This window comes from Castor canadensis, chromosome 2 (assembly GCF_047511655.1).
Source record: "Castor canadensis chromosome 2, mCasCan1.hap1v2, whole genome shotgun sequence".
Classification (NCBI taxonomy): domain Eukaryota; kingdom Metazoa; phylum Chordata; class Mammalia; order Rodentia; family Castoridae; genus Castor; species Castor canadensis.
This window is the reverse complement of record NC_133387.1, coordinates 141,477,088-141,490,530: the sequence shown is the minus strand read 5'-3', so window position 1 is coordinate 141,490,530 and position 13,443 is coordinate 141,477,088. Positions and strand designations below refer to the sequence as shown.

General features: G+C 35.8%; 1 protein-coding gene across 4 annotated transcripts in view; it reads left to right on the top strand.

Moving 5' to 3' along the window:
* Dmxl2 (Dmx like 2) overlaps positions 1–13,443 on the top strand; it is a 153,172-nt gene that overhangs the window by 126,506 nt on the left and 13,223 nt on the right. For all 4 annotated transcript variants that reach the window (XM_074065949.1, XM_074065947.1, XM_074065948.1 and 1 more), the window contains exon 29: positions 540–718. In XM_074065949.1, coding sequence (XP_073922050.1) covers positions 540–718 — 179 coding nt within the window. The remainder of the gene's footprint in view (positions 1–539; positions 719–13,443) is intronic.

The following is a 13,443-nucleotide window of genomic DNA, read 5'->3' as shown; positions in this document are numbered from 1 at the left end:
GCTTGCATAGCAAGCATGAGGCCCTTAAATGCAATCCTCAGCACCTCCAAAATATAAGTAATAATGTATAACTAATTAACAAAATTGACTCCTCTCTAGCACAAGTGCTTTATTCCTCATTTACCTAAATCTCCTTTGATCATTTATTTCTGTTAGCTTTTCCCCTTTTGCTTCTGCCCTTCTTTTAAAACATGCTTTATGTCCTAACATATTCATTGAATCTTTCTTGAATCACACAGCCAAAATAATCACATGGTCACTCTCTTTAATACTTACTGAACATATCACTTGTTGAATACATTTTATAGAGAATTACTTTGATCTTTATTCTGTGTAGCAAATAGATTACTTCATAGCAAGATATCTGCATTTTTGCCATTATTGCTGAAAAACTAATGTAGTAACTAGAGAAGTATAGAAGCACAGAGGTAAGTAATTTAGCCTAGAATAAAACATGGCAAGAGGGGGCTGAAAAGAAAGGTTAATAACTGTGGATTAGTAATGGAGATAAATGCTGATTTTTAAAAATCTTTATTCAGCACCTCCTGTTCCTTCTGAAGACATAGATAAACACCGTAGGAGATTTAACATGAGAATGCTGGTCCCTGGAAGGCCTGTGAAAGATGCTACCCCACCACCAGTGCCTTCAGAAAGACCATCTTACAAGGAAAAATTTATTCCTCCTGAACTTAGTATGTGGGATTACTTTGTTGCAAAGGTAAGGGATGTGAGGTATGCAAGCTTTAAGTGTGTCTGTTTTATTCACTCTTGTGTATGTGTCACATATGAATGATGGGGAGGTTTTGGATTCAGTGACCTTGGGTTAGACATTTGGTCACTTCAATTGAGAAACTAAATAGTTCTAGTAAATTTAGGTATGAGCAGATACTTGGTAATGGGTGAGACAGATTAAAATCATATGGAACTTAGGTATAAAACAAAACTCAGCTTATTTTTTTCTAGTGGCTGGGATTCTTATGTTTACTGTCTAGACTTCCTTCTTAGTAGTTCTCTTGGTCAGCAAGGAATTAGAGCAGGAGATGGATAGACATTTGGGGTTAATCAGGCTGTGACAAGGCCCCATAACATATGACTGTTTCCCCACAGCAGAGAAAACTTCGCTAGAGATGAAGTACTCATGGTGACTCTGTCCTTTATAGCTCCATTTCATACTATCCTGGGTGTATGCTAATGCTGCATGTGCTCTCCTGCTTTTTCCTGTTTGCTGGGCTTCTTCTGTGGATATGTTTCCTTCTTTACATTTGTTAACACTGTCATCACTCCTTCATGCCTGTAAGGGGACGTGTTTCTTGTTGTGTCTCTTCCCAATTTTAGGTTTTTAATTAGCTATCATCTTCGAGTTCTTGAGGCATTGATGTCACTGTTTTAGGTAGGTAAGCCGATCTTAAAAAGTCTTTCAGAATGAATTTGGAAGCCTATTCTGCTGCTTAAAAACTTTGCACATGTTAGTGGTTCTAAACTATGAGAACAGCAGCATCAACATCACCTAGAACTTGTAAAAATGTAAAATCTTTAGTCATAGTTCATACTAACTCAGTTAGAAACTCTGCATTTTGACAAACCCTGGTAGTTCTGTGTGCTGAAGTTTGAGAACCCCTGGTTTAGGCAAACCATGAGTACAGGTTTCCAAGTGTATACTCTGTCAGGACTCCAGCTTATACTTCCAGGCTCATTCTGGCCTATCTCTTGAGACTGCTGATAAAGGTGCATTTAATTTTATTGAGATAATTAATAAAGGGAAGTAATAAAGTACTCTTAAAATACAGTCACGTGCCACATAGCCATGTTTTGGACAACAGTGACTACATATACGATGATGGTTTCATAAGATTATGTTACCTGGCTATGTGGTAGATGTCTTTGAGTAAGTACATTTTGTTATGTTCATACAATGACAAAAATACCTAACAGTTCATTTTTCAAAGTGTGTCCTAGTAATACAAGGCTGAAAACAGGCATTTCCTACTGCTCCCTTTCTAATTTAAAACTTTTCTTAGACATTCTGAAAGCTTATTGCATCAATAATGTGAATGATGACAATATTAAAATTTTCCAAATGGCCATGTGCGAGCTTATTTTCATTTTCCAAAAATGTTTCCTTCTGATTAATACAACATTGTGAAAATTTGGAAAATGCCAAAAAATATAAAGGAGGAAAACAGGATTCATCTATCCAAAGATAACTGTTAATACTCTGGCAAGTTTACTTCTAAATTTTCCCCTCAGATTGAAAAATACATAAATTGGATCAGTATATATAGTTTTATATTTTCTTTTTCAATTTACATTATAAAGTAAGTAAATTCCCACACCACTAAAGTAGCTATTGTTAAAGAATTCTATCATGAAAACTTCAAACATACAAGGAGAAATAGCATCTGAATCCTTTCTACCATTATCCAGTTTCAAAAATTAATCAGTTTTGTTTCATTCATACATCTACCCGCTGTACACAAGTTAGAAGCAAACATGAGATTTCATTTACAAATATTTCACTATGGATTTTGAGCAGAATCACACACATTTCTTTTAAAGGCATTAGGCACTCAGAATTCACGTTATCAAAACTTTTGTATCTTTTTTTTTTAATTTTTTTTCATTTTTCTTTTATTATTCATATGTGCATACAAGGCTTGGTTCATTTCTCCCCCCTGCCCCCACCCCCTCCCTTACCACCCACTCCACCCCTCACTCTCCCCCCCTCAATACCCAGCAGAAACTATTTTGCCCTTATTTCTAATTTTGTTGTAGAGAGAGTATAAGCAATAATAGGAAGGAACAAGGGTTTTTGCTGGTTGAGATAAGGATAGCTATACAGGGCATTGACTCACATTGATTTCCTGTGCGTGTGTGTTACCTTCTAGGTTAATTCTTTTTGGTCTAACCTTTTCTCTAGTACCTGTTCCCCTTTTCCTATTGGCCTCAGTTGCTTTAAGGTATCTGTTTTAGTTTCTCTGTTGTTAAGGGCAACAAATGCTAGCTAGTTTTTCAGGTGTCTTACCTATCCTCACCCCTCCCTTGTGTGTTCTCGCTTTTATCATGTGCTCATAGTCCAATCCCCTTGTTGTGTTTGCCCTTGATCTAATGTCCACATATGAGGGAGAACATACGATTTTTGGTCTTTTGGGCCAGGCTAACCTCACTCAGAATGATGTTCTCCAATTCCATCCATTTACCAGCGAATGATAACATTTCGTTCTTCTTCATGGCTGCATAGAATTCCATTGTGTATAGATACCACATTTTCTTAATCCATTCGTCAGTGCTGGGGCATCTTGGCTGTTTCCATAACTTGGCTATTGTGAATAGTGCTGCAATAAACATGGGTGTGCAGGTGCCTATGGAGTAACCTGTGTCACAGTCTTTTGGGTATATCCCCAAGAGTGGTATTACTGGATCAAATGGTAGATCGATGTCCAGCTTTTTAAGTAGCCTCCAAATTTTTTTCCAGAGTGGTTGTACTAGTCTACATTCCCACCAACAGTGTAAGAGGGTTCCTTTTTCCCCGCATCCTCGCCAACACCTGTTGTTGGTGGTGTTGCTGATGATGGCTATTCTAACAGGGGTGAGGTGGAATCTTAGCGTGGTTTTAATTTGCATTTCCTTTATTACTAGAGATGGTGAGCATTTTTTCATGTGTTTTCTGGCCATTTGAATTTCTTCTTTTGAGAAAGTTCTGTTTAGTTCACTTGCCCATTTCTTTATTGGTTCATTAGTTTTGGGAGAATTTAGTTTTTTAAGTTCCCTATATATTCTGGTTATCAGTCCTTTGTCTGATGTATAGTTGGCAAATATTTTCTCCCACTCTGTGGGTGTTCTCTTCAGTTTAGAGACCTAGGTGTGAGGTGGAATCTTAGCGTGGTTTTAATTTGCATTTCCTTTATTGCTAGAGATGGTGAGCATTTTTTCATGTGTTTTCTGGCCATTTGAATTTCTTCTTTTGAGAAAGTTCTGTTTAGTTCACTTGCCCATTTCTTTATTGGTTCATTAGTTTTGGGAGAATTTAGTTTTTTAAGTTCCCTGTATATTCTGGTTATCAGTCCTTTGTCTGATGTATAGTTGACAAATATTTTCTCCCACTCTGTGGGTGTTCTCTTCAGTTTAGAGACCATTTCTTTTGATGAACAGAAGCTTTTTAGTTTTATGAGGTCCCATTTATCTATGCTATCTCTTAGTTGCTGTGCTGCTGGGGTTTCATTGAGAAAGTTCTTACCTATACCTACTAACTCCAGAGTATTTCCTACTCTTTCCTGTATCAACTTAAGAGTTTGTGGTCTGATATTAAGATCCTTGATCCATTTTGAGTTAATCTTGGTATAGGGTGATATACATGGATCTAGTTTCAGTTTTTTGCAGACTGCTAACCAGTTTTCCCAGCAGTTTTTGTTGAAGAGACTGCTATTTCTCCATCGTATATTTTTAGCTCCTTTGTCAGAGACAAGTTGGTTGTAGTTTTGTGGCTTCATATCTGGGTCCTCTATTCTGTTCCACTGGTCTTCATCTGTTTTTGTGCCAGTACCATGCTGTTTTTATTGCTACTGTTTTGTAATATAGTTTGAAGTCAGGTATTGTGATACCTTCTGCATTGTTCTTTTGACTGAGTATTGCCTTGGCTATTCGTGGCTTCTTGTGTTTCCATATAAATTTCACGGTAGATTTTTCAGTCTCTTTAATGAATGTCATTGGAATTTTGATGGGAATTGCATTAAACATGTAGATTACTTTTGGGAGTATTGACATTTTTACTATGTTGATTCTACCAATGCATGAGCATGGGAGATCTCTCCACTTTCTATAGTCTTCCTCAATCTCTTTCTTCAGAAGTGTATAGTTTTCCTTGTAGAGGTCTTTCACATCTTTTGTTAGGTTTACACCTAGGTATTTGATTTTTTTTGAGGCTATTGTAAATGGAATTATTTTCATGTATTCTTTTTCAGTTTGCTCATTATTAGTGTATAGAAATGCTAATGCTTTTTCTATGTTGATTTTATATCTTGCTACCTTGCTGTAGCTATTGATGATGTCTAGAAACTTCTGAGTTTAGTTTTTTGGGTCTTTAAGGTATAGGATCATGTCATCTGCAAATAGGGATATTTTGACAGTTTCTTTACCTATTTGTATTCCTTTTATTCCTTCTTCTTGCCTAATTGCTCTGGCTAGGAATTCTAGTACTATGTTGAATAGGAGTGGAGATAGTGGGCATCCTAGTCTGGTTCCTGATTTTAGAGGGAATGGTTTCAGTTTTTCTCCGTTAAGTATAATGCTGGCTGTAGGTTTGTCATATATAGCTTTTATAATGTTGAGGAACTTTCCTTCTATTCCTAGTTTTCTTAGAGCTTTTATCATGAAATGCTGTTGGATCTTATCAAAGGCTTTTTCTGCATCTATTGAGATGATCAAGGGGTTTTTGTCTTTGCTTCTGTTAATGTGGTTTATTACGTTTATTGATTTTCGTGTGTTGATCCACCCCTGCATCCCTGGGATGAAGCCTACCTGGTCGTGGTGAATAATCTTTTTGATGTGTTGTTGAATTCGGTTTGCCATTATTTTGTTGAGGATTTTTGCGTCAATGTTCATTAAGGAGATTGGCCTATAGTTCTCCTTTTTGGAGGTGTCTTTGCCTGGTTTTGGGATAAGTGTAATACTGGCTTCATAAAATGTGTTTGGCAGTTTTCCTTCCCTTTCTATTTCATGGAACAGTTTAAGGAGGGTTGGTATCATTTCTTCTTTAAAGGTCTGATAGAATTCAGAGAATCCACCAGGTCCTGGACTTTTCTTTTTGGGGAGACTCTTGATTGCTGCTTCAATTTCATTTTGTTTTATAGATCTATTCAGGTGATTAATAACCTCTTGGTTCAGTTTTGGATGATCATATGTATCTAGAAGTCTGTCCATTTCATTAAAATTTTCAAATTTATTTGAATAAAGGTTCTCAAAGTAGTCTCTGATGATTTCCTGGACTTCCATGGTGTTTGTTTTTATCTCCCCTTTTGCATTCCTGATTCTACTAATTTGGGTTTTTTCTCTCCTCATTTTAGTGAGGTTTGCCAGTGGGCTATCGATCTTGTTTATTTTTTCAAAGAACCAACTTTTTGTTTCATTAATTCTTTGTATGTTTTTTTTGGTGTCTATTTTGTTGATTTCAGCTCTTATTTTTATTATTTCTCTCCTTCTATTTGTTTTGGGATTTGCTTGTTCTTGTTTTTCTAGGAGTTTGAGATGTATCATTAGGTCATTGATTTGGGATCTTTCAATCTTTTTAATATATGCACTCATGGCTATAAACTTTCCTCTCAGGACTGCCTTAGCTGTGTTCCATAGGTTCTGGTAGGTTGTGTTTTCATTTTCATTGACTCTTTTATTGCATTGATGATCCATTCTTCATTAAGTAATGAGTTATTTAGTTTCCAGCTGTTTGCATGTTTTTTGTCTTTACTTTTGTTGTTGAGTTCTATTTTTACTGCATTGTGATCAGATAGTATGCACGGTGTAATTTCTGTTTTCTTGTATTTGCTGAGACTTGCTTTGTGCCCTAGCATATGATCTATTTTGGAGAAGGTTCCATGGGCTGCTGAGAAGAATGTATATTGTGTAGAGGTTGGATGAAATGTTCTGTAGACATCTACTAGGTCCATTTGATCTATTGCATATTTTAGATCTTGGATTTCTTTATTGATTTTTTGTTTGGATGACCTATCTATTGATGATAATGAGGTGTTAAAGTCTCCCACAACCACTGTGTTGGCGTTTATATATGCTTTTAGGTCTTTCAGGGTATGTTTGATGAAATTGGGTGCGTTGTCATTGGGTGCATACAGAGTTTTTGGGTACAGTTTTTTGGATCTTTAAGGTACAGGATCATATCATCTGCAAATAGGGATGTTTTGACAGTTTCTTAACCTACTTGTATTCCTTTTATTTCTTCTTCTTGCCTTATTGCTCGGGCTAGGAATTCCAGTACTATGTTGAATAGGAGTGGGGACAGTGGGCATCCTTGTCTGGTTCCTGATTTTAGAGGAAACAGTTTCAGTTTTTCAGTGTTAAGTATGATGTTGGCTGTAGGTTTGTCATATATAGCTTTGATATTGTTGAGGTGCTTTCCTTCTAGTCCTAGTTTTCTTAGAGCGTTTATCATGAAGTGGTTAGTGTTGGATCTTTTAGAAGGCTTTTTTGATGCAGATAATTTTTAAAGTTGAAGCATACCTATCCATACTTTTCCTGTAAAGTTGTTTTTAAAGCAAAGAAAGTCTTTTCCACTACTGTTTGCCTTCATTATTTTCCTCCTGTTCTTCTTTCTCCTCTTTTAAAAATTTATGTAAATTAATTGTACAAAAAGTTTTCATTGTGGTGTTTCCATATATGCATATAATGCACTCTGATCAAATTCACCCATTCTATTTTCCTTTCTTAATCCCTCTTGCTTCCTCCCCCTTTTTTCACAAATTTTAGTGGATTTCATTATGATATTTTCATAAATATATGCAATGTACTTACTTCAATCATTCCCTCACAACTGTTGTCTTCTCTCTTTTTCCTCACTCTTCTTTTGCTGTTTCTCCCCAGCCTACCCAGTGACACCTTTTATAGTTATGTTCCATCATTATTATTTTAGTTCTGGATTCTGCTTATGAGCAAAAACATTTGACATTTGTCTTTCTGCACTTGGCTTATCTCAGTCAACGTGATGATCTCCAGTTCCATTCATTTTTCTCCTAATGACATAATTTCTCTCTTCTTTATAATTGAGTAATACCCCACTTTATATAGGTACCATGTTTTCTTTATCCATTTGTTGTTTCTTGGGCACCCAGGCTGTTTTCATACCCAGGCTGTTGTAACTAATGTTGCAATATAGATAAGGGCATGCCCTTATCTATATTGCATGTTAACTTACATTCCTTCTAATATAGGCCCAAGAGTGGTATAGCAGGACCATATGGTAATTCTGTGTTTAGTTTTTTGAGGAACGTCTATACTGATCTCCAAAGTGGTTACACTAATTTAATTCCCACCAGCAGTGGGTAAGGATTTCTTTCCCCCCATATCCTCACCATCTTTTATTGTTGGTTATTTTTTGATGATAGCCATTCTAACTGGGATGAGCTATTCAGTGAAGCTCTGATTCGCATTTCCTTGATAAGGATGTTGAACATTTCTTTAAGTATTTTTTGCCATTTATACTTCTATTGGGAACTGTTTGTTCCTTTGCCCATTTATTAATTGGATTATTCTTTTGTTATTTATTTTTTCGAGCTCTATATATTCTGGATATTAATCCTTTGTCCTGTGAATAGCTGGCAAAGGTTTTCTCACATTCTTTGAGTTGTCTCTTCATTCTAGTAATTGTTTTCTTTGTTGTGTAGAAGGTTTTCAACTTAATGTAATCCCATGTGTCAATTTTTGCTTTTATTTACTAAGCATTTGACGTCCTGTTCAGAAAGATGTTATCTATGCCTGTATCTTCAACTGTTTTCTTTGTTTTTCTGTAGTACTTTCAGAGTTTCCAGTCTTATAGCAACATCTTTGATCCACTTCTCAATTGATTTTTGTACAGGATGAGAGATAGGGGTTTAGTCTTCTACATGTAGATATCCAGTTTTCTCAACACTATTTGTTTACTAAACTCTCTTTTCTCCAATATTTGTTTTTGGTTTCTTTGCAATAAATTAGCTGCCTGAAGCTTTGTGGGTTTATTTCTGAGTCTTCTGTTCTGCTCCATTAGTCTTTGTGTCTGTTGTGCCAGTACCATGCTGTTTTTGTAATTATGGCTATATAATATAATATAATTTGAAGTCAGATATGGTGATACCTCCAGTATTGTCCTTTTTGCTAAGGATTGCATTGGCCATTCATGATTTTTTGTGTTTCCATGTGAATTTTAGGAATGAGTTTTCAGTTTCTGTGAAAAATGACATTGGGATTTTGATGGGAATTGTATTAAATGGGTAGATGGCTTTTGGTAATGTAGCCATTTTCACAATATTAATTCTGCCAACCATTAACATGAAAGTCCTCTGTCTTCAGATATAGTTTTATGGTTTCATTGTGGAGGTCTTTCCCCTCCTTAGTTATTAGTTAACTCATACGTAATTTTTTATGAATGGGATTGTTTTCCCAATTTCTTCCTCAGCCTATTTGTTATATAGAAAAACTACTTACTTTTTGGTATTAATTTTGTATTCTGCTACTTTGTTAAAAGTGCTTATGACATCTAAGAGTTTTCTGGTGGAGTCTTTAGGGACTTTTAAGTATAGGATCATATCATCTGCAAAATAATGTGTTGTTGAATTTAGTTTGCAAGTATTTTATTGAGAAATTTTGCATCCATGGTCTCTAATTGTGTTTTTGTTCTGTCTTTATCTGGTTTGGATATTAGGGTCATATTGCCTTCATAGAATGAGTTTGGTAGCATTTCTTCCCTTCCTTCTCCTCTTTCATAACTTTTTCTTGTTTATCTAGAGTAAAGTAAGGATCAGACTTCATCCCCATCTCCCAGTCCCTATACCCAGTTAAGTGATTCTTCCTCCCTCTACTGACTTAGGAAGTTAACTTTGTCATAGATTAAATTCTTATTCTGACTGTATCTTAGAAGCAAATTTCAGACTGCACTTCTCTTACTTGCCTTAATATCTACAAATGGTATTTTCATGTGTAAAATTATTTCTTAGCTATTCTTATTTTTTCCCTGTGAACTTTAGATTTATTCTCAAACTTTGAAAAAGAGATCTGCATAGAGATTTTTAGTGCAGTTATATAGAAAACGTTCACAGGTTAGCTTTTGAAAAATTATAATTTTACATATTTCAGCCCTCTTATGTAGCTTGTAGAAGGATTTACACTTTCACGACACTGCTCTCAAAATTTTTATACTTTTTAATACATCTTTTTTCTTTAGACTTTTCTAATGTTTTATTGCTAATATGGAAGAAAAAAACTATGGGTTTTTTTTTCCACTTTTTTCTCCTTTATTGTTGTGCTGGGTGGGGTACATTGTGTCATTTAGAAAGATTCTTACAATGTATCAAGTGTATCACCCCCTCCACCATTCTCCTTGACCCCCCCCCCAATTCCTGGAGCAGTTTCAACGGGTATCATTTTTGCATCTACATACATGTGTACACATTATTTGTACCATATTCATCCTCCTACCCCCTTTCCCCACCACCTCCCCCTCCCACTAGTGCCTCCCCAACCAAGACCCTGTTCTGCCCTCCTGTTCTCCAATGACGTTTTTGGTAGTTTGAGATAAAGGTAGCTACACAGGAGATTCCTTGTGTTGTTTCCATGCATATGTGTATTACAACCCCCAATTGGTTCATCTCCTGTAATTCTCTTCACTCCTTCCTAGTCCCCTTCTCATGGTGGCCCCAACCAGTTTAAGATTTCTGTATTCATTTCTGTACAGTGAGCACATCAACTACATTCAAGTTTTTAGTTTCCTTTCCTTGCCCTATCCCTCCTGTGCTTGGCCTCCCATTAGTGTGACCCATGTCCCAAAATATTGCTGCATTTGTTTTAGGTCTGTAATTCACATATGAGGGAGAACATGCAGCTTTTGGCCTTCTGAGCCTAACTAACTTCACTTAAGGTGATGTTCTCCAGTTCCTTCCACTTACCCATGAATGACAAAATTTCATTCTTCTTTGTGGCTGAATAAAATTCCATTGTGTATAAATATCATATTTTCTTAATCCATTTGTCAGTAGTGGAGCATCTTGGCAGTTTCCATAGCTTGGCTATCGTGAATAATGTTGCAGTAAACATGGGTATGCAGTGCCTTTGTTGTAAGCTGACTTAACATTCCCTTGGGTGTATCCCTAGGAGTGGTATTGCTGAATTGTATGGCAGATCTATTTTTAAAGAGCCTCCATACTGTTTTCCATAGTGGTTGTACTAGCTTACATTCCCACCACCAGGGTATGAGGGTTCCTTTTTCCCAAATCCTCACCAACATGTGTTGGTTGTAGTGTTCTTGATGGTAGCTATTCTAATAGGAGTGAGGTGGAATCTTAACATTGTTTTGATTTGCATTTCCATTGTGGCCAGGGATGGTGAGCATTTTTTCACATGTGTTTTTAGCCATTTGGACTTCTTCTTTTGAAAAGGCTTTGTTTAGTTCAGTTGCCCACTTCTTCATTGATTTTTTGGGAGTTTAGTTTTTTGAGCTCCCCTGTATATTCATTCTGGTTATCAGTCCCTTGTCTGATATATAGCTGGCAAAGATTTTCTGCCATTCTGTGGGTGGCCTTTTCAATTTAGAGACCATTTCTTTTGTTGTGCAGAAGCTTTTTAATTTCATGTAGTTCTATTTATCCATCCTTTCTCTTAGTTGCTGAGCTGTTTGAGTTCTACTATAGTAGAACTGTTTGAGTTCCTACTATAGGAACTGTTTGAGTTCCTACTATAGGAAGTCCTTGCCTATACCTATTACTTCCAGTGTATTCCCTGCTCTGTCCTGTGCTAGCTTCATGGTTTCAGGTCTGATATTAATGTCCTTAAGCCACTTTTAGTTGATATTTGTACAGGGTGACAAACATGGATCCAGTTTCAGTTTTCTGCAGGCAGATACTCAGTTTTCCCAGCAATATTTTTTGAAGAGGCTGTCTCTTCTCCATTGTATGTTTTTGGTGCCTTTGTCAAAAATAAGGTGGGCATAGCTGTGTGGATTCATATTTGGGTCCTCTTTTCTGTTCCACTAGTCTTCATATCTGTTTTTGTGCCAGTACCATGCTGCTTTTATTGCTATGGCTCTGTAATATAGTTTGAAGTCAGGTATTGTGATGCCTCCAGCATTGTTCTTTTTGCTCAGTATTACCTTGGCCATTTGCGATCTTTTAAGTTTCCAAGTGAACTTTAGGGTTGATTTTTCACTTTCTGTGATGAATGTCATTGGGATTTTGATGGGAACTGCATTGAACATGCAGATTGCTTTTGTTAGTATAACCAGTTTTACTATGTTGATTCTGCCAATTTGTGATCTTAGGAGATCTTACAATCTTTCCATCTTCTGTAGTCTTCTTTGGTTTCTTCAGTGGTTTGTAGTTTTCCTTGTAGAGGTCATTTAAATCCCTTGTGAAGTTTATTCCTAAGTATTTGATTTTTTTTTAAAGACTTGTAAATGGAATTATTTTCCTATATTCTTTCTCAATCTGTTCATTGTTGGTGTATAAAAAAAGCTAATGAGTTTTGTGTATTAATTTTGTATCCTGCTACTTTGCCAAAGCTGTTTATGGTGTCTAGGAATTTTTTTGGTGGAGTTTTTTGAGTCTTTTAGGTATAAAATTATGTCATCTGCAAACAGGGATAGTTTGACTTCTTCCTTACCTATTTATATTCTTTTTATTTCTTCTTCCTGTCTTATTGCTCTGGCTAGGAATTGCAAGACTATGTTGAATAGGAGTGGGGAGAGTGGGCACCCTTCTCTCATTCCTGACCTTAGGGGAAATGGTTTCAGTTTTTCCCGGTTGAGTATGATGTTGTCTATGGGTTTGTCATATATAGCCTTTATTATGTTGAGGTACATTCCTTCTATTGCTATTTCACCAGAGCTTTTATCATGAAAGAATGTTGAATTATCTGTGTTGGGTCTAGCTAGTCAATATTTTATTAAATCTGGAGTTTTACCCTATGATAGTCATTTTGTAAATCTAGTATCATCTGCAAAAGAAAACTTTTAACATACTCAATTGTAAGTTTGAACAAAAAATATATTTTAAAAGACTCCTGTAGCTTAGGAAATAATAGCAAGGACTGCGAAATGGGATTGCATCAAATTAAAAAGCTTCTGTATATCAAAGGAAACAATTACCAGAGTGAAGAGACATTTACAGAATGAGAGAAAATCTTTGCCAGCTATTCATCTAACAGGGGATTAACATTTGCAATACATTAAAAAAACTCAAAAAAATTAAATAGTAAAATAACAGGTACTCCAATCAATAAATGGGCAAATGAACTGGCAGATTCATTCAGGACAAATAGCCAATAAATACATGAAAAAATGTTCAACATCCTTAGTCATCAGGGCAGTGCAAATCAAAGCTACATTGAGATTCCATCTCACTGCAGTCTGAATGGTTATTGTCAAGAAAACGACGAATGCTGATGAGGATGCAGGGCCGTGGTGGGAATGTAAAGCAGTTCAGCCACTATGGAAATCAATTTGGAGCTTCCTCAAAAACTAAAAATAGAATTAACAAATAAAAGACACACCAAAAAAAGATAAAGTAGAAGGGGGACATTTGTGAAGAGGAAGGAGAATAATAGGAGGAGGTGGATATTATCAAAGTTCATTGTATATATGTTTGAAAGTATAATTAAGGGAAGCCATTTTGTCCAATTAATATACACTGACAAGACTATTTTGAAAATGTATCACATATATTGTATAAGGTATGTATTTAATTTACATTTAATATATTT